At 45.8% G+C, this 21,589-nt stretch overlaps 1 protein-coding gene across 2 annotated transcripts in view; it reads right to left on the minus strand.

The window, feature by feature from the left end:
- The window catches only part of LOC135520030 (nuclear factor of activated T-cells, cytoplasmic 1-like), a 90,884-nt gene that overhangs the window by 8,278 nt on the left and 61,017 nt on the right, over positions 1-21,589 (minus strand). For both annotated transcript variants that reach the window (XM_064945337.1, XM_064945338.1), the window contains exon 9: positions 16,877-17,536. In XM_064945337.1, the coding sequence (XP_064801409.1) occupies positions 16,877-17,536 (660 nt within the window). The remainder of the gene's footprint in view (positions 1-16,876; positions 17,537-21,589) is intronic.

The following is a 21,589-nucleotide window of genomic DNA, read 5'->3' on the forward strand; positions in this document are numbered from 1 at the left end:
TTTGCTTGTTTTGGCAAGGCACTTTCTCTTTGATCTTCTATGGTGTGTCGCTACTGCTGCCTCCCCTCCCTATCTTACTTCTCTGTGAGATGCCGCCACCACCCGTTCCTCTCCTCCTCTCACTTCCTCTAAGGCCCTGGGGGCGGTGGGTGTGTTCGGTGGGGCCCGTCTCCGGGGACGAGGCTGGGGAGGTGTTTACATGGTTAGGGCTGCTCTCCTGTGAGCTCATCATAGATGGACTGAAATAAGTCACTTGATTGTCTTCGCTGTGTCCTCTCCCAGTTTCTCTGCTCCTAACAGTACAAAGTAAAGCAGTGGTACCAAGATTTCCTGATATATTTGGTAATAAAATTAAACAGGGGTTCGTCCCGTTCTGCATGCTATAGCAATGCGATATGTGTTTCTTTATGTTTAAAGCCACAACGACTAAAAGTATCCGAGTGAGAAAGTGAGTGAAACACACGTCTGCATGGTGGAGATATGAAAGGAGACAGATTTAAAAACGTTCAGCATGCCTCATTTGACTAAAAGTTTCATGCTAAAATAACGATGGCCGTCGGATATGGCCGGTCTGATTGATAGTGAATTGGAAAGGCATGAGGCAACAGAGGCTAATGCACATGGATAGAGATCTCACTTCTTGAATATGGCGGAAAAGCATGGCCATATTGAAGCGATCATACCGTGCTAGATTACAACCATCTGAGTGAGGATTTGGCCGTACACCTGCATATAATGGGATTTATGACATCAGCATTTGTATTCTGCCTCTTTAAATCACCTGTTCCCTGTCAGTTGTAATGTGGGATTTCAGAATCCACGTTTTATCTAGAAAACCACATTCCCTGCATCCAAAAAGGCTTACCTTAAGTGCACATTTTATTAGCCACTATCTATCATAGACATAAGGCTTAGAGAGGTACCTCGTCATTTGAGTGTGCGTGTGTGTGTGTGGAGAGCCTGGCGCTTGGCCTTGGACTGGACCGTTGCTCTTTCCATCCCGGTGAAGAGGTATGAGCTACTGTTCTTCGCCATCTCTTTCATGCATTATGAAAGGGAGCCCTTGAACTTGACAACATTCTCCTGGAGCACCCATCCCAATGCCAGCGGGGATATTGTCTCAATCTGCCTCGCAATATTGGATATACTGTGAAGACCTTGCCATGAGGAACTTCCAGGAGTCACGGCACATCACAGCGCAGCACTAAAACTCAGGATGGACACTAAATCCACAAAAGGCTCAAGCAGTGCAGAGAAACGTCTCTGGTCTCCAACACTCCCGCTGAGATCTCGCGGCTGACCTACAGGGCCAGACTTATATTTACTGTAAGTCTCAGATCTGATTTACTCTCATTCCACTGATCTGGAATCTGCTCTGAGTCTGCACGGTTTGAAATCTCCTCCCACCTGCTATGATTGGTAGACTGAGAGGTAAATGAGTCAACTCGTGGACTTCCTTACCTGGGCTCGGGTTAAAGTGAAGGGTTGGTTTGGCAAGTCCTCTCCTCATGCCAACCTCGTTTACTTTAACAGTGCAGACAGACAACCTTCCTACATCTGGAAGTCCTGATCCATCCAGCCATCCCAGATAATATAACATCTATATGGATCCCAGGATATCTGTTCCAACTCCTTCCTACACACATCACAGCAACCATGCGCCCACATGCAAACTAACATACACAGACAGACACACACACACACGAACGCATGCACGCACGCACGCACGCACGCACGCACACACACACACACACACACACACACACACACACACACACACACACACACACAAACACACACACACACACACACACACACACACACAAACAAAAACCTATCTGAGCCGTCACTGGTAAATCCTAGCTGGCGGTTTCACCTGATTATGGCCATACAATTTCATCACCTGTAGATTTAATGCTTGACATCGCTCGGGAGTGAACGTCTTAGCAGGGAGGGAGTCCTGCTCTTTTTTTCCTAAATACAGTCAATCTTGCTGACTCAATTAAAACATATGTGACATCTCCGCTCACTTGGAGCATTTAACAACTGGCCTTATCTGACGCGAGGAGCGTGCGAGCAGGTTTGACATGAGCGATTTATAATACCTTAACAGAGAGAATCTCAATTTACCCATCTAAAGAAAGATAAACTAACCTTTTAAAGAGTGCAGCTTTGCCATCTCATATCACCTCCAAGTTTTAAACTGGACTCCCCAGACTAGCTCTTAGACACTGAACGCTCACCGCTTCTGAAGGATCCTTAAAAGCACTCATTCAACCTCAGCGTGGTCATTCTCTGCCCTACAGGTGCTCAGTGGGAAAATGAGAAAAAGAGAGAAATACACTCCTCCACTCTGAGCCGTGTTTTTATTTCTTAGACTTCTAAGTTAATGAGCAAGTCTGTTCTGTCTGCGTGTGAAGTACAGGGGCACCGGGAGAAACTGCCAGGGAATCTAACCGGAGATTGCGTGCTTCTTGCTTCACTTTCACATTTTCCCCTCTCACTCTCAGTATGTCTGTTCGCCTCTTCATCCCAACTAAGTTTTCTCTGGTCGACAAGCTTCTTGTGAGTCTGCCTTGTGTGTGTTTCTGACTGAATATCCCTGGATCTAAATAGGTGTTGAGGGTGCCTGCCCCCCCCCCCCACCCCCACCCCCCCAGGCCTTCTCATTGCAGCTTCTGCCCTATTGCGTCCTATCTCTCTCAATATATATATATAGAAATATACTTGTATGACATTTAGTAGACGCTTTTATCCAAAGCAACTTCCCACTGGGTGAAAACTGGTTGAATCAATGTTGTTTACACGTCATTTCAACCCAAGAAATCAATGTGACGACGCTAAATCAACGCGGAAAACGGATTGGATTTGCAAAAAGTCAACAACGTACTGTAAGGCTATTTAGTCATTTTTTTCCACCCATCTTTTAACCTAAATCCAATGACATGGTGACATTTATTGTTGATTTTACGTTGGATTCTAGGTTAGTTCACAACTCAACCAAATGTAAATAAAAACTAGATGTTGAACTGAGGTCTGTGCCCAGTGTGTTACAGTCATGCGTGCGTACAGTACATTACTCTCTCTCTCTCTCTCTCTCTCTCTGTCCGTCTCTTTCTCTGTCTCTCTCTCTCTGTCTCTCTCTCTCTGTCTCGCTCTCTCTGTCTCTCTCTCTCTGTCTCTTTCTATGTGTACGATTCTCATTCCACAATGAGAATATATGCTCCAAAGTAGAAAATATCTCCCGTGATCCTGATGCTAAAACTTGACATGATTACAGAAAGAAATACAGAAGAAATCGATAAATAACTGCACGATTCTAAATGTGTATACGAGACAACTCCTTTCCTCTCTGTTGAAACATCTGTGTAGAGGATGATTTGTGTAACGGCCGGCACCATTGAAACCGGGGGTGATGTGCTGTTAGTATGTAGGCCAGTGGGGGGACTATTCGTTCTTCCCCAGTCTCTCTCTCCTCTCTGTCTCCATCTCTCTCTCTCTCTCCCCATCTCTACTCGCTCTCTCCACATCTCTCTCTCCCCATCTCTCTCTCTCTACATCTCTCTCTCCACATCTCTCTCTCTCTCTCTCTCTCTCCTCATCTCTCTCTCCACATCTCTCTCTCCACATCTCTCTCTCTCTCCCCATCTCTCTCTCACTCTCCAGATCTCTCTCTCTCTCCCCCATCTCTCTCTCTCTCCCCCATCTCTCTCTCTCTCTCCCCACCTCTCTCTCTCTCTTTCCACATCTCTCTCTCTCCACATCCCTCCCTCCCTCTCTCTCTCTCTCTCTCTCTCCACATCTCTCTCTCCACATCTCTCTCTCTACATCTCTCTCTCCACATCTCTCTCTCTCTCTCCCCATCTCTCTCTCTCTCTCTCTCTCTCTCTCTCTCTCTCCCCATCTCTCTCTCTCTCTTTCCACATCTCTCTCTCTCCACATCTCTCCCTCCCTCTCCCTCCCTCCCTCCCTCCCCTCCCTCCCTCCCTCCCTCCCTCCCTCCCTCCCTCCCTCCCTCCCTCCCTCCCTCCCTCCCTCCCTCCCCTCCTCCCTCCCTCCCTCCCTCCCTCTCTCTCTCTCTCCCTCTCTCTCTCTCTCTCTCTCTCTCTCTCTACATCTATCTCTACATCTCTCTCTCCACATATCTCAATTCAATTCAATTCGATTTGCTTTATGGGCATGACATAACAATGTACATATTGCCAAAGCTTATTTTGGATATTTACAATATAAAAAAAATATATAAAAAATGAGAATCAAAATTGTCAACGGGACAATAGTAACAACAATAACCAAGTGTCAAAATAACCATACATTCAACAATAACAATAAGCATACAGTAGAGGACATGTGCAGGTTGATTGGTCTGTCCCTCAACTTTTGGCAGGCAGCAATGTAGTGTGCTGCCAACCCACAGCTATCTGCGTCCTCCCCACGCGTAGCCTATCCTCATGAGAGAGGTCTTTGAAACCTTGAATAAGGGTTTCAAATTTGGGAAAATGACACTCTCTAATCGTTTTATATTTTGGACATTTTGTCAGGAAATGCAGCTCCGTCTCAGGTTCTGCTGTGGTGCAGTGGTTGCACAGCCTTTCCTCTACAGGGAGCCAGGTTTTCCTGTGTCTATCCTTCTCAATGGCAAGGCTGTGCTCACGGAGCCTGTACTTTGTCAAGGTTATTTATTTTGCTTTGTGCTTGTGTTTGTGTTTCCCAATAAGCAATATAGCTTTGTTTTGACTGTGTTGTAATTTGGTTTATCCTGATTGATTGGGTGTTCTGGTCCTGAGGTTTCCGTGTGTTAGTAGAACAGGTTTGTGAACTCAACCCCAGGACCAGCTGGAGGAGGGGTCTCTTTTCTTTGCTCAGCTCTTGGCATTGCAGGGCTTGGTAATGATATGAACTTATTTGCTATTTTTTGAGTTTTTATTATTAGTGGATATTGGCCTAATTCTGCTGTGCATGCATTGTTTGTAGTTTTCCTCTGGACATGTAGGAGAATCTTACAGATCTCTGCATGCAGGGTTTCAATTGGGTGTTTGTCCCATTTGATGAAATCTTGTTTTGCAAGTGGACCCCACACCTCGCTGCCATAAAGTGCAATTGGTTCAATGACATATTCAATTAGTTTCAGCCAAATTTGAATAGGTATTTCAAATTGAATTTGTTTTTTAATGGCGTAGATGTCCCTGCGTGCTTTCTCTCTCAGCTCATTCACTGCCTCATTAAGGTGTCCGGTTGAGCTTATTTTTAAACCTCAGTAATTGTAGTGTGTACAGTACTCTATATATGTTGTACCAATTGAGAACTTTGGTCTAATTCCCTGAGATCTGGATCTTCTCTGGAAAATCATAATTTTCGTCTTGGGCCCAGGTCTGGCAGTACTGCTCTAGCAGGTCTCTCTCTCTCTCTCCATCTACATCTCTCTCTCTCCTCCTCTACATCTCTCTCTCGCTCCCCCTCTACATCTCTCTCTCTCCCTATCTACATCTCTCTCTCCCCATCTATATATCTCTCTATCTCTCTCTACATCTCTCTCTCTCCCCACATCTCTCTCTCCATCTACATCACTCTCTCGCTCTCTCCATTTACATCTCTCTCTCTCCCCATCTCTCTCTCTCTACATCTCTCTCTCTCTCTCTCCCCCCATCTACATCTCTCTCTCTCTCTCGCTCTCCCCACGTCTCTCTCTTTCTCCCCTTCTCTCTCTCTCTCTCTCCCCACATCTCTCTCTCTCCCCATCTACATCTCTCTCTCTCTCTCCCCATCTACATCTCTCTCTCTCTCTACATCTATCTCTCTCTCTCCCCATCTACATCTCTCTCTCTCTACATCTCTCTCTCTCCCCATCTACATACCTCTCTCTCTCCCCCCACATCTCTCTCTCCCCATCTACATCTCTCTCTCTCATCTTTTTAATTGGCAGAACTTGCCCAATTGGCAGCTGACTAAATACTTTTTTTGCCCCACTGTACATCTCTCTCTCCCCATATACATCTCTCTCTCTCTTTTTCTCTCTCTACATCCTTGTCTCTCTCCCCATCTACATCTCTCTCTCTCTCTTTCTCCCCATGTACATCTCTCTCTCTCCATCTACATATCTCTATCCCTCCCTCTCTCTCTCTCTCTCTCTCTACATCTCTCTCTCTCTCCATCTACATCTCTCTCTCTCAATCTCTCTCTCTCTATCTCCCCCCATATACATATCTCTCTCTCTCCATCTACATCTCTCTCTCTCTCTCTCTCATCTACATCTCTCTCTCTCTATCTCAATCTCTCTATATCTCTCTCTCTCTATCTCCCCCCATATACATCTCTCTCTCTCAATCTCTCTATATCTCTCTATCTCCCCCCATATACATCTCTCTCTCTCTCTCTCTCTCTACATCTCTCTCTCTCCATCTACATCTCTCGCTCTCTCATCTACATCTCTCTCTCTCTCTCTCTCTCTCTCTCTCTCTCAATCTCTCTATCTCCCCCCATATACATCTCTCTCTCCATCTACATCTCTCTCTCTCTCTCGCTCTCTCTCTCCCCACGTCTCTCTCTCTCTCCATCTACATCTCTCTTTCTCTCTCTCTCTCTCTCTCTACATCTATCACTCTCTCTCCCCATCTACATCTCTCTCTCTCTCCCCCATATACATCTCTCTCTCTCTCTCTACATCTCTCTCCCTCCTCATCTACATATCTCTCTCTCTCCCCACGTCTCTCTCTCTCCCCATCTACATCTCTCTCTCTCTCTCATCTTTTTAATTGGGAGAACTTGCCCAATTGGTAGCTGACTAAATACTTGTTTTGCCCCATTGTACATCTCTCTCTCTCTCCCCATCTACATCTCTCTCTCTCCCCATCTACATCTCTCTCCCCATCTACATCTCTCTCTCTCCCTCCCCATATACACCTCTCTCTCTCCCCAACTTCATCTCTCTCTCTCTTTTTCTCTCTCCCCATATACATCTCTCTCTCCCCATCTACATCTCTCTCTCTCTCTCCCCATCTACATCTCTCTCTCTCCCTCCCCATATACACCTCTCTCTCTCCCCATCTTCATCTCTCTCTCTCTTTTTCTCTCTCCCCATATACATCTCTCTCTCCCCATCTACATCTCTCGCTTTCTTTTTCTCTCTCTACATCTCTCTCTTTCTCCCATCTACATTTCTCTCTCTCTTTTTCTCTCTCCATCTCTGTCTCTCTCCCCATCTACATCTCTCTCTCTCTCTTTCTCCCCATGTACATCTCTCTCTCTACATCTCTCTCTTTCTCCCCATCTACATCTCTCTCTCTTTTTCTCTCTCTACATCTCTGCCTCTCTCCCATCTACATCTCTCTTTCTCCCCATGTACATCTCTCTCTCTCTCCATCTACATATCTCTATCCTTCCCTCTCTCTCTCTCTACATCTCTCTCTCTCCATCTACATCTCTCTCTCTCTCAATCTCTCTATATCTCTCTCTCTATCTCCCCCATATACATCTCTCTCTCTCCATCTCCATCTACATCTCTCTCTCTCTCTCTCCGTCTACATCTCTCTCTCTCTCTCTCTCTCTATATATATATATATATATATATATATATCTCTATCTCCCCCCATATACATCTCTCTCTCTCGATCTCTCTATATCTCTCTCTCTCTATCTCCCCCCATATACATCTCTCTCTCTCTCTCTCTCTCTCTCTCTCTCTCCATCTACATATCTCTATCCCTCCCTCTCTCTCTCTCTACATCTCTCTCTCCATCTACAGCTCTCTCTCAATCTCTCTATCTCTCTATCTCCCCCCATATACATCTCTCTCTCCATCTACATCGCTCTCTCTCTCTCTCTCTCTACTCTCTCCCAATATACATCTCTCTCTCTCTCCATCTACATCTCTCTCTCTCTCTCTCCGTCTACATCTCTCTCTCTCTCTATATATATATATATATATATATATATATATATATATCTCTATCTCCCCCCATATACATCTCTCTCTCTCGATCTCTCTATATCTCTCTCTCTCTATCTCCCCCCATATACATCTCTCTCTCTCTCTCTCTCTCTCTCTCTCTCTCTCTCTCTCTCTCCATCTACATATCTCTATCCCTCCCTCTCTCTCTCTCTACATCTCTCTCTCCATCTACAGCTCTCTCTCTCAATCTCTCTATCTCTCTCTCTCTCTATCTCCCCCCATATACATCTCTCTCTCTCCATCTACATCGCTCTCTCTCTCTCTCTCTCTACAGCTCTCTCTCTCCCAATATACATCTCTCTCTCTCTCCATCTACATCTCTCTCTCTCTCTCTCTCTCTCCGTCTACATCTCTCTCTCTCTCTATATATATATATATATATATATATATATATATATATATCTCTATCTCCCCCCATATACATCTCTCTCTCTCGATCTCTCTATATCTCTCTCTCTCTCTATCTCCCCCCATATACATCTCTCTCTCTCTCTCTCTCTCTCTCTCTCTCTCTCCATCTACATATCTCTATCCCTCCCTCTCTCTCTCTCTACATCTCTCTCTCCATCTACAGCTCTCTCTCTCAATCTCTCTATCTCTCTCTCTCTCTATCTCCCCCCATATACATCTCTCTCTCTCTCCATCTACATCTCTCTCTCTCTCTCTCTCTACAGCTCTCTCTCTCCCAATATACATCTCTCTCTCTACATCTCTATCTCTCTCCCCATCTACATCTCTCTCTCTTTTTCTCTCTCCCCATATACATCTCTCTCTCTCTCCCCATCTACATCTCTCGCTCTCTTTTTCTCTCTCTACATCTCTCTCTTTCTCCCCATCTACATTTCTCTCTCTCTTTTTCTCTCTCTACATCTCTGTCACTCTCCCCATCTACATCTCTCTCTCTCTCTCTTTCTCCCATGTACATCTCTCTCTCCCTCTCTATCCATCTACATATCTCTATCCCTCCCCCTCTCTCTCTCTCACTCCATCTACATCTCTCTCTCTCCATCTACATCTCTCTCTCTCAATCTCTCTATATCTCTCTCTCTCTATCTCCCCCCATATACATCTCTCTCTCAATCTCTCTATATCTCTCTCTATCTCCCCCCATATACATGTCTCTCTCTCTCTCTCTCTCTCTCTCTCCATCTACATATCTATATCCCTCCCTCTCTCTCTCTACATCTCTCTCTCTCTCCATCTACATCTCTCTCTCTCTCTCAATCTCTCTCTCTCTATCTCCCCCCATATACATCTCTCTCTCTCCATCTACATCTCTCTCTCTCTCTCTCTCTATATCTCTCTCTCTCTATCTCCCCCATCTACATCTCTCTCTCTCTCTCTCTACAGCTCTCTCTCTCCCAATATACATCTCTCTCTCTCTCTCCCAATCCCCATCTACATCTCTCTCTCTCCCCATCTACATCTCTCTCTCTCCCCATATCTCTCTCTCTCTCCCCATCTACATATCTCTCTCTCTCTCTCTCTCTCTCTCTACATCACCCTCTCTAACTCTCTCCCCACATCTCTCTCTCTCTCTCCATCTAGATCTCTCTCTCCATCTCTCTCTCTCTCTCCCCCCTTCCTCTGCCCCCTCTTTTCACTCCCTCCCCTCAGCCGAACACAGTGGAGATGGGGAGCTTGCCAAGAGCAGCAAACCCCACGTCATTCTCTATCCTGCCTGGCTAGAACAACCCTCTTCTGTTGACATCCGTCACTACAGGATACTATTTCACTGAGCTAATACATTTCAGATGGCGCCTATTATAAACGAGTCTGAAATGAGAGATCTGCTTCTGTTTACCGATGCCACAGGTATTTACCTTCCCCAACAAACTAAAAACTAAAAACCCACCGGTATGAAGTGTGAGAGTGAGGACTTACAGTGTGGCAGTGGCAGACCCGCATTGTAAAGGGGGACTTAACACAGGAAACTGTGTTTGTCTGTCTGTGTGTGTGTGTGTGTGTATCTACGCGTGGGCGTAGATTGTGTGTTGTGTGTGTGTGCCAGCAGAAAATCCCAGCAGAGAGAAAAGATTTACCATATACCATTCAGAAGCCAATATGTTAGTGGTCTGGAGCAGAGGAAGCTACAATCATATCTAGTATAATGTCTTTGCCAGGCTACAGATAACCTCAATGGCTCACAGGCCAAACGGGAGTCAAATGGGAGTCAATCAAATCCGGAGGAGAATAATATAGATCATCCTGTCAGTGTTGTAAACCACATGCACATCAATCATCTTTAGATGCTGTGGAGAGAATGCATGGGACTATGGTGCGCTGGGGTACCACCACCACCCCCACCACCTCACCCAGATGCATGGCCCATCCCAGGCCAAGCCACAGGCCTCTCTTTGGGGCTTGACCCGCTGCGATTCGCGTGGCCCGGTGGCTTCTGGATGTGTACTCTCGGAGCCTTGGAATGCAAGCCACAGAAACCAGCCATCTAAACGGCTGCGTCAGGAGAATCTGCATGAACACACATCACATGCCCATCCAGGCAAGTACAAATGATAGAATAATGAAAAGTCCTACCGAGGCACACACACCCGCGCACACCGGCACCGGCACACGCACACACACCTTACTTTCATTAGATCAATTAGGAGAAGGCACAGCAGGCACAGCAAGCCACAGTGGCCACTCTTCAAAGGACTGGAGTTTGTGTTGCCATAGATTGGCTTCTACCTGAATCAGTTCACGTACTGTACCTAACCATGTGCGCACAGCATGGAATAATTAGACAACAATCAGACACTCTCACAGTAGCAAATCGTCTAGAAGCATTCCTGACATCTGAGCATTCTTTCATAAACACAAAACCCATTAAAAAGGAAATCTGGTCTCGCATCTAATTACATCAGGCCACTGACATGGAGAGACCCAATTTGTTTAGATATAGAGCTGCAGTTACGTGGTAGAGGGATTCTTTCACAGTGACTGTGGATATTATGACAGAGTGGCTGAAAGCACAGCAGACTAGTGCGGTTAAAGCTACTGGGCCTGTAGGGACACATTTGAAAACACCCAGAGCCCAATGGAACTTAATAGGTTGACATTTCAAGAGAATATATAGAACTTTTGTCTTTGGGGTTGCTCTTGAGACAAAAGGGGTCCATTAAATATAAACATTGCCCAGAAATGACCTAATTGGACAGAACGGGACACATATTCCCACACCCTATGAGCAAAAGCATACATTGTTAGCTTAAACCTAAGGATTGGATGGTCTTCTTAGATTAGAGATGGAGGAATGTTTTTTTCCACAAATACAACAAAAATCATCTAACTTCCATATAGCGTGTTTCAAGTTAGAGTCTTCATACAGCTCATCCCAACCAATCACCTTCCTCGTGAGTTTACGACAAGGATACTGCAATTCAAAGCTCGATGGGGACAGCCTATCGTACGTCCGCCATTATATGTAACCCCTTAAATGGGACTATTTCCCCTTTCCTCATGATCTTGGATCGGAGAGTCTATAACACAGTGCCATGCCATAATAGGGGGGGAAACGTGTAGAAGGCAGCTGGTCCCGAACAGCAACCAGAGAGCTTTTCAAGCCTGGCCAAGAGGGCCGAGATAAAAGCACACTGAGAGGAAACAGAACACAGTGCTAAAAGGTAGTCCAAGGTGCTTCACACACACACACACACACACACACACACACACACACACACACACACACACACACACACACACACACACACACACACACACACACACACACACACAGCACACATACACACACACACACACACGCACGCACGCACGCACACACACACACACGCACACGCACACGCACACACACGCACACACACGGTGCAAAGGTAACCTATTCCTCAAAGCGCGACGGGATCTCGCTATGACCATGAGATCATGGTCTATTCTGATTCCGGGGTTTCACCGAGTCTAGCATGCATTTATTCTATTACAGAACTTCAAATAGTCACATTAAAAGTGTAAGGAGTGAAGAGATCTCTCTGAAGACTTTCCTTTAATCCTATTTCTAAGTCATTGCGTATCATTTCCTACTATATGCGTAAGTAATGTGACAAGCAAAGAAAGGATATTCATCGTGACATATAGTACATTGGCCCAGTCGATGATAACAATAGTAAAATGAGAAAAATATTTGTTTAAAAGGCAGGGTACAAGACATGGTTTTGATTCCACTAGGAGAAATCTGCAGATGACACAATGTCCTAGTGGTCTTCATTGTCTCTCTAACCATCTTCTAAGCGGTCAATGGCTCTCAGAGACCTATCCATACGGCCTTGTACTCTTTTTTCCTCCCATTATAAAACTTCCCCAAAGCCTACACCCTCCTTTATCCACCGTCAGTTCAAGGTCCTGCCAGGAAAACAAGATTCCTAACATGAAAAACGCAGCCATAATAGCAATATTAAAAAGTCCACATCCTCTCTGAAGCCATAAATAATAAACAAGCCACCCCCCTTCTATTATACCTGTCAATAACACGAAGCATACGCCATGGGGATAGGAGGTCGTGACACTGCACTTAACCAACAGAGAGTATTGCTCTTCAGCCTCTATTAGCCCAGGCTCCGCCCCCTCCCAGCAGAGCTGGGGGTCAAAGGGCGAGTGTGGTGAAAGCACAGGCTCTAACCGCTAACGGCTGACCGTCCGATGGTCTACCTTGACTCCTCGCACACACAGGCAGGCTCGCAGACACAGACACGCACACACCCACGGGAGCATCTCAATAACAGCAGCTCAGAGATTCTATCCCATTAGACACCCCCCACCCCAACTGCAGCTTCTTTAATGAACCCCCTCACCCCCAATTCCGCGCCAGTCTCGCGACACACACTCCGATGTTAGAGACTCAGCATCTTTTCAGAGCGGTGCGGACACACTCTCAATCATCATTAGGGGTTTTGCAGAGTCCTGGGGTCTGGGCACCTTGCCAGGATGTGTAAAAGTTTCCATGAGAAAAGCTTGAGTTGCCGTTGGAGGGGAACGGTGGCGGACGGGGATCCTCAGAAATGTTAGAATTCTGTATTGTTGTTGGGAAATGGATAAAGGGAAAGAGAGAGAGAGAGAGAGAGAGAGAGAGAGAGAGAGAGAGAGAAAGAGAGAGAGAGAGACAGAGAGAGAGAGAGAGAGGGAGAGAGAGAGAGGGTGAGAGAGAGAGAGAGGAATACGAAGTCTGTCTAGAAACCTGTTGCCACTGACATCTGCCCTCATGCAACATCGGGTCTGTTCTCAGTTTCGATTTAACAAAAAAAAGGGTATTTCATTTCAATTGTAGAAAACTTGAGTTGAGGAGGAAACAACGGGTGGAAAGCTGACCCTGAATTATAAGGCAATCAGAATACACAAGTGTCAGAAATCAGCAGTGTATATTTGCAGTGTACATTTGGTTGTGTTTTTCTCATGTGGGTGAATAAGGCCCCTCTGTATTCGGCTGTAACCAGATGGCAAGAGTCTGGCTGGCTGATTAGCGTTAGCCTTGTGCTAGTTCAGCTGTGCTTCATGATATCACCCATCACACCAGAAGCTAATGAGAGAAGACACACGGGCAAGCTCGCTGGATCCTTCAGATGTCCGAGCCCGGTATACTACGACTGCATTACACAGACACACGCACGCACGCGCGCGCACACACACACACACACACACACAGACAAACACAAACACAGGCACAAAGAGGCCTTCATGAGCACCCTGGTTCGAGGACTGGGGGTGTGTAAATGTGGCTCAAAGCCTTCCGCTGTGTAAACAGCAGCCGAGTCTCGGATCAGAGCGGATATGTGTGTGCGTGTGACGGGAGGGGGTAACCTTGTCACCGCAACTGCAGCTCGGCTAGGACGTGTGACAAAACGGGGCGTTATCACAGCCCCCTTGTTTTCTGGGTTAATTAGCCAGGCTAAAAAGGGACGCGTAAATAGACTGCCATCGATTGTTTTCATTGATGGCGTTTGCATGACATTGTAAACCCACCCCGGATTAGAGAGAGCGAGGGGTGTCAACGTGAAAGGTCTTTTTTTTTTACCTGAGAAACTTCTGTTTAAATGTAAACCGCACATTAAATATGTATATATTGGGTTTGGCATATGACAGTGGGCCTAAAACAATGCAATACCTCTAGGGCTAGCTTTTGAAAATTCACTTTAACATGCATCCCCCAGAATTAATTTTGCGTCCATCCCCCCTAAGCATCAATCTATGGACATTGGTTGAGGTTAATTCGCTCACACAACTCTCCAGGCTATCGTGAGCCAGACCCCTGCTGCAGCGAACCAATGGCAGCCGTAGGCCAGCAGTCCTAAATACATCCCCAGCACAAGCCAACTGATCATTCATCAACTTAAATACAATTGCAGCTCCTGGACATTACCCAAAAAGCCTTGGGGCACACTTTTACAGACAGACGGTGCATAATGTCCTTCAGTTAGCTAGCCTCGGGGCTCCAATGCTCCATCACAGAAGTAGTGGATAAAGTGGTGCTAGCTGGGAGGGGGTTAGGGGGTTGAAGGGCAGTTAGAGGGGCTTATGTTCAACTTGTCATCCCCTCCCCCTCTAGATCTCCTACATATCTACCCCACACTGAAAACAGAGCTCCTTGTTGTACAGTAGCTTAGCCTGTTGATAGGTTGAGTGATTTCTCGGGGGCTGGGTTAGTTCGTGCGAGCCGAAGGCCAGTGAGAGACATTTCCTCTGGCCGAGGCCTGGGCGTGGGAGGTGCTCCACTCTGGGGAAGCTCAAGTGTCGTCCCGCTGCAGAGCTAAAATCACTGGCTCCAAACAGGTCAGGGTGGGACACTATGCTACGCGGCTAACGCTAAATCACCACCGCCCGCCCAACCGCCTGGTGAGGTCATCCCCTGCCGTCGCCCCTCTAATGGAGCAACTCGCTAACATACGATAATTAACGGACGGTAATGACTATGGAAAGGGAGCACGCCTCTCGCCGACTTCTCTAATTTATTTTTTTATCCCAGGCTCATTTGAGGGGTCTGGAATGGTCCGGAATGGGGCCGGTGGACCTGACCGGTACGGTGTGCAGAGGCCTTTGGAGTATGCTGTTACCACCGCACACTTACCGGTACTCCAGGAGCACAGTTAGCCCACCACAGATGCTCATTCAAGACATTAGATGAGGCGAGATTGCAGCGCGCCAAGGTTTTACCAGGGACTCCTTGGTAGGCCTCTGCCAATCAATACGCATTCCTGTGAGTCTCTAATGCATCTGTAATCACAGGCCCAATAACACTTGGCCACTAGGTCCACAGATATGGGCACCGCTAAAGTGACAGTGGATGGGGTGGTGGAGCATGAAGACATGGTTACTACTTAAGGGTTATAACTTTAGCAGAGGGCAAATGTTGAATATTTCCATACGGTACAAATTATGGCGTAAAATGACCCCCTAACAACCTTTTACCTAGCGCAAAATAAAGCTTGAGTTTCACTCTCATTCGATTAATTCTTATACTCTGGCTCCTTTGCCTGCCATAACTGCTGAGAAGTTTGAAAAGGAATGAGACATGTACATGACAATGCTAATCATAATTTAGCTCCAGTGTCCTCTTGTTTCAACGTACTGTAAGGGGAAATATGTCAGGAGCTGGTGCGGAGTCAGAAGATAAATGCTAGTTTGAAGTGACAAAGACTTGTAGAATGGCCTATTTGAGTGTTGTGCTTGTTTTATGGAGGCAGGCGTCCTCAGTTCTCGCTATTGTCTGTTTACGAGGTGAGGACTAACAGATTTGCTGACAACCACATTTCAACACTGCTACTAAACCCCTTGATCCCCATCACCCCTGTGCTCTGGAACACACACACACAGCTATTTGTTATATTTGACCTTTATTTAACTAGGCAAGTCAGTTAAGAACAAATTCTTATTTTCAATGACGGCCTAGGAACATTGGATTAACTGCCTTGTTCGGGGGAAGAACGAAAGATTTTTTCCTTCTCAGTTCGGGGATTCGACCTTGTTTACAGTAGGAGTGAAACAAAAGGTGCACAGGAAGAGTGATGTTCCTGAGTTGGGGACTCGCCTTGTGGGGACTGTTTGGATGCAGGGGGACTTTCTCTCTTCTGGCATACCGCCACAGATGCCGCGCACCGCACAATCAGAGCGTAACAACAATGATGATGATGAGCAACCCCGACAGGGCCATAACAAGCTGGGAGTGACCAGAAGGAGGAACGATTATGAGGAGGGGGGGCACATGGAGAGTTAGTCTACATACAAACGCTGCGTTCCTCCATTCCCCTGGCATTCAGTGGAGCTCTGGTGACCCCCCAGCCTCCCTCGATGACGTCATCTCCAACACTACACCCTCCGCAGGGAAAACAAAGTGCCTCCCTGACATCCCTCGCAGCGAGGGGGGAAAAGCGTTGCAGCTCAGGAAACCCTTACCCATTGTTTTGCTTCCTTCATTAGTCCTTGTGTCAACAGTCGGGGCCGGCACGCGCGCGCCACTGTTTTCGTTCTCTTGCTCCCTGCCTGACCTAGCTGCTTCTGATGTTTTGACAGGTTGTTTCGAAATCCCATCAAGGCCCGATTGACTGTTCAAATAACGGTGCTACTAACTCGGACAACATACACGGTAGTTGCGAAAACAAAATGAATCTGGAATGTCTAAAATTAACAAATCTGACGTCAACCCATGGTTGATAGCGCTGCAATTCGCCAGGAAAGAGGGAGATGCGGCGGAAAGGGTGTGGGTGGGTGTGGGGGTGTAGATAAGCAAAGGTGTAAAGTTAATGTAATGTGCACTGTAAATGGAACGTTCTAGAGAGAAACGAGAATCGTGTTTTTTATGACCCTGTGTTTTCGTGAGGAAAAACAACGCCAATGTGATAATGACGATGATGATGTGATGTCACTAGCCGATAGAGAACATTGATTGACAGGTTTAGGTAGATACACCTTGTTCTTGTGACTCACCATCGTCCAGGTACATCTGGTCCAGATCCTGGGGTTCCCGCTTGACGGTGACAGCTAGGGAGGGGGGGCTGGCATCTACCGGCAGCAGGCTGGGAGGACTTATCCTGGCCTGGGTCTGGCTCTGTCCCTGGTTGGGGCTGTAAGGTGGTGCCAGGGCGAACGGGCTCTCTGCTGCCCCCCCTGGAGTGGAGGGGAGGGACCCAGGGGAGGTGGAGGGGCTGCTGTTGGGGTAGAGCGGGTGGTAGCCATGGGGACCGGGGCTACCAAGGTGATGCGGGCTGCTGCCCTGGGAGTGGAGCATGCTCAGCGGAGCTTGGTCAGGTGAGGAAGGGCAGACCAGTGGCGCTGGGCACTGCCCTGGTGTCTCCTGGATGGCGGACGCCAAGAGACCGTTGTGGGCGTGCGTAGGGCTGGTGGAGAGGCACTTGGGGTAAGCCACGGGGGACAGGTCGTGCAGTGTTGGGCTGGAACAGGGGGAGGAGGCGGGCATGCTGCCAATGCTGCCATGGCAAGGCGGGCAGGGATGATAAACCCCGACCAGGCAGGTGTCAGCGTCCCCCACAGGTATGATAGGAGTGAGCTTGGGTTGGCCATGGTAAGACTTGGAATGAGCCCCCAGAGGCTCATATTCGTCATTCGGTTCTGTCTTTATTGTCGGGACTGGAAAAAGAGAGAGAGGGAGAGAGAGAGAAGAGAGAGAGCGAGAGAAGAGAGATTAGAAACGTGAGGTAGGTCCACGTGGCTGAATGAGCAACTGAGTGTATGAGTGAAGGAGTTGGTGTAGTGAGATGGATTGTGGGTAGGATACCCTCCAAAATCAAACAAACAACCGGCGATTAAAAGAGACTCTGTGTCATTGGCTGTGCCTCTCAAACGCCAGCTCAGAACCATCCCCCCACCCCCAAAAAAGAAAAGAAAATAGGAAAAAAATAGATGAGTCATCAGAGCAGAAAGCCACAGCTGGCTCAAATCATGAAATGGTGCTATTTTCTTTGGACTCTCCTTCAGCTCTGATATCCTATGAAAGAGTGCTTTGAAGCGGCTGGGCTGCTGCTGCAGGAGCCCGGGACCCCTAGGCCTGCATGCTTCGAAAGCAATTGTTGCTCTCGGGACAAAAAGAGAGTGAGAAAGAGAGAGAGAGAGAGAGAGAGAGAGAGAGAGAGAGAGAGAGAGAGAGAGAGAGAGAGAAAGGATGATTTGATTGGGGTGGTCCGTGCTCCTTAAGAGAGTATGGTATGCCTGAGGTTTCAGGAGCTCTGACTTCAGCTAATGCAGGAGGAGAGTGCTATGACCCCACTTGCTCATGCCGCCGTCTTCCAACTCACTCAGGGTGCATTTGGGAGATGTTTCCACCATTTCCTGATTAGTTTGGACTGACAGTCATCGCACACTAGGTTTCCTGGCTGTGCGATCAAGATCAGTTTTCATCTTTCGGAGGCTAACCATGACATGTGCAATATTTATTGAATATTTTAACATATCCTCCAGTTGCACGCACGCACACACACACACACACACACACACACACACACACACACACACACACACACACACACACACACACACACACACACACACACACACACACACACACACACACACACACACACACACACACACACACACACACAAAGATGAAACGGCCCAGTTGATCGAAGAAAACCCTTCATAAACCCCCACATGCTCCGATTCTGCCACGAGTACTGCGACACAACTAGTCTTGAATTAAGACACCCAGATGAATAACAAAAAGCTTCTGAGTCACAATACATGCACTGTCTGTTGCTATTTCTGCACACAGTTAAATGTGTTAATGGGTGTGGTTAGTGTTTGATGCCAATCATAAGTGTTTTGGCAAAATCTGAATCACTCTAAATGTCTTCTGACACTCTATTCAATCTACTAAATGTCTTCTGACACTATTCAGCTTACGAAATGTCTTCTGACACTCTATTCAGCCTACTAAATGTCTTTGGACACTCTATTCAGGCTACTAAATGTCTTCTGACACTCTATTCAGCCCACTAAATGTCTTCTGACACTCTATTCAGCCTACAAAATGTCTTCGGACACTCTATTCAGCCTACTAAATGGCCTTCTGACACTCTATTCAGCCTACTAAATGTCTTCTGACACTCTATTCAGCCGACTAAATGTCTTCTGACACTCTATTCAGTCTACTAATTGTCTTCTGACACTCTATTCAGTCTACAAATGTCTTCTGACACTATTCAGTCTACAAAATGTCTTCTGACACTCTATTCAGCCTACTATATGTCTTCTGACACACTATTCAGCCTACTAAATGTCTTCGGACACTCTATTAAGTCTACAAAATGTCTTCTGATACTCTATTCAGCCTACTAAATATTTTCAGACACTCTATTCAGTCTACTAAATGTCTTCGGAGACTCTATTCAGTCTACAAAATGTCTTCGGACACTATTCAGCCTACAAAATGTCTTCTGACACCCTATTCTGCCTACAAAATGTCTTCTGACACTATTCAGTCTACAAAATGTCTTCTGACACTCTATTCAGTCGACAAAATGTCTTCTGACACTATTCAGCCTACTAAATGTCTTCTGACACTCAATTCAGCCTACTATATGTCTTCCCGACACTATTCAGTCTACTAAATGTCGTCTGACACTATTCAGCATACAAAATGTCGTCTGACACTCTATTCGGCTTACTAAATGTCTAATGACACTCTATTCAGCCTACTAAATGTCTTATGACACTCGATTAAGCCTACAAAATATCTTCTGACACTCTATTCAGTCTACTAATTGTCTTCTGACACTCTATTCAGTCTACAAAATGTCTTCTGACACTATTCAGCATACAAAATGTCTTCTGACACTCTATTCAGCCTACAAAATGTCTTCTGACACTCTATTCAGCCTACAAAATGTCTTCTGACACTCGATTAAGCCTACAAAATATCTTCTGACACTCTATTCAGTCTCCTAAATGTCTTCTGACACTATTCAGCCTACAAAATGTCTTCTGACACTCGATTAAGCCTACAAAATATCTTCTGACACTCTATTCAGACTCCCAAATGTCTTCTGACACTCTATTCAGCCTACTAAATGTCTTCTGACACTCTATTCAGCCTACTAAATGTCTTCTGACACTCTATTAAGCCTACAAAATGTCTTCTGACACTCTATTCAGCCAACTAAATGTCTTCTGACACTCTATTCAGCCTACAAAATGTCTTCTGACACTCTATTCAGACCTACAAAGTGTCTTCTGACACTCGATTAAGTCTACAAAATATCTTCTGACACTCTATTCAGCCTACTAAATGTCTTCTGACACTCTATTCAGCCGACTAAATGTCTTCTGACACTCTATTCAGCCTACAATATGTCTTCTGACACTCTATTCAGCCTATAAAATGTCTTCTGACACTATTCCGCCTACTAAATGTCTTCTGACACACTATTCCGCCTACTAAATGTCTTCTGACACACTATTCAGCCTATAAAATGTCTTTGGACAATCTATTCAAACTACAAAATGTCTTCTGACACTCTATTCAGCCTACTAAATGTCTTCTGACACTATTCAGCCTACAAAATGTCTTCTGACACTCTATTCAGCCTACAAAATGTCTTCTGACACTCTATTCAGTCTACAAAATGTCTTCTGACACTCTATTCAGCCTACAAAATGTCTTTGGACACTCTATTCAGCCTACTAAATGTCTTCTGACACTATTCAGCCTACAAAATGTCTTCTGACACTCTATTCAGTATACAAAATGTCTTCTGACACTCTATTCAGCCTACTAAATGTTTTCAGACACTCTATTCAGTCTACAAAATGTCTTCGGACACTCTAATCAGTCTACAAAATGTCTTCGGACACTATTCAGCCTGCAAAATGTCTTCTGACACCCTATTCAGCCTACACAATATCTTCTGACACTCTATTCAGTCGACAAAATGTCTTCGGACACTCTATTCAGCCTACTAAATGTCTTCTGACACTCTATTCAGCCTACTAAATGTCTTCTGACACTCTATTCAGCCTATAAAATGTCTTCTGACACTCTATTCGTCTTACTAAATGTCTAATGACACTCTATTCAGCCTACTAAATGTCTTATGACATTCTATTCAGCCTAGAAAATGGCTTCTGACACTCTATTCAGCCTACAAAATGTCTTCTGACACCCTATTCAGCCTACTAAATGTCTTCGGACACTCTATTCAGTCTCCTAAATGTCTTCTGACACTATTCAGCCTACTAAATATCTTCTGACACTCTATTCAGTCTACAAAATGTCTTCTGACACTCTATTCAGCCTACTAAATGTCTTCTGACACTATTCAGCCTACAAAATGTCTTCTGACACTCTATTAAGCCTACTAAATGTCTTTGGACACTTTATTCAGTCTCCTAAATGTCTTCTGACACTCTATTCAGCCTACGAAATATCTTCTGACACTATTCAGCCTACAACATGTCTTCTGACACTCTATTCGGCCTACTAAATATCTTCTGACACTCTATTATGCCTACTAAATGTCTTATGACATTCTATTCAGCATAAAAAATGGCTTCTGACACTCTATTCAGCCTACAAAATGTCTTCTGACACTCTATTCAGCCTACTAAATATCTTCGGACACTCTATTCAGACACCCAAATGTCTTCTGACACTCGATTAAGCCTACAAAATATCTTCTGACACTC

This window comes from Oncorhynchus masou, chromosome 29 (assembly GCF_036934945.1).
Source record: "Oncorhynchus masou masou isolate Uvic2021 chromosome 29, UVic_Omas_1.1, whole genome shotgun sequence".
Lineage (NCBI taxonomy): Eukaryota > Metazoa > Chordata > Actinopteri > Salmoniformes > Salmonidae > Oncorhynchus > Oncorhynchus masou.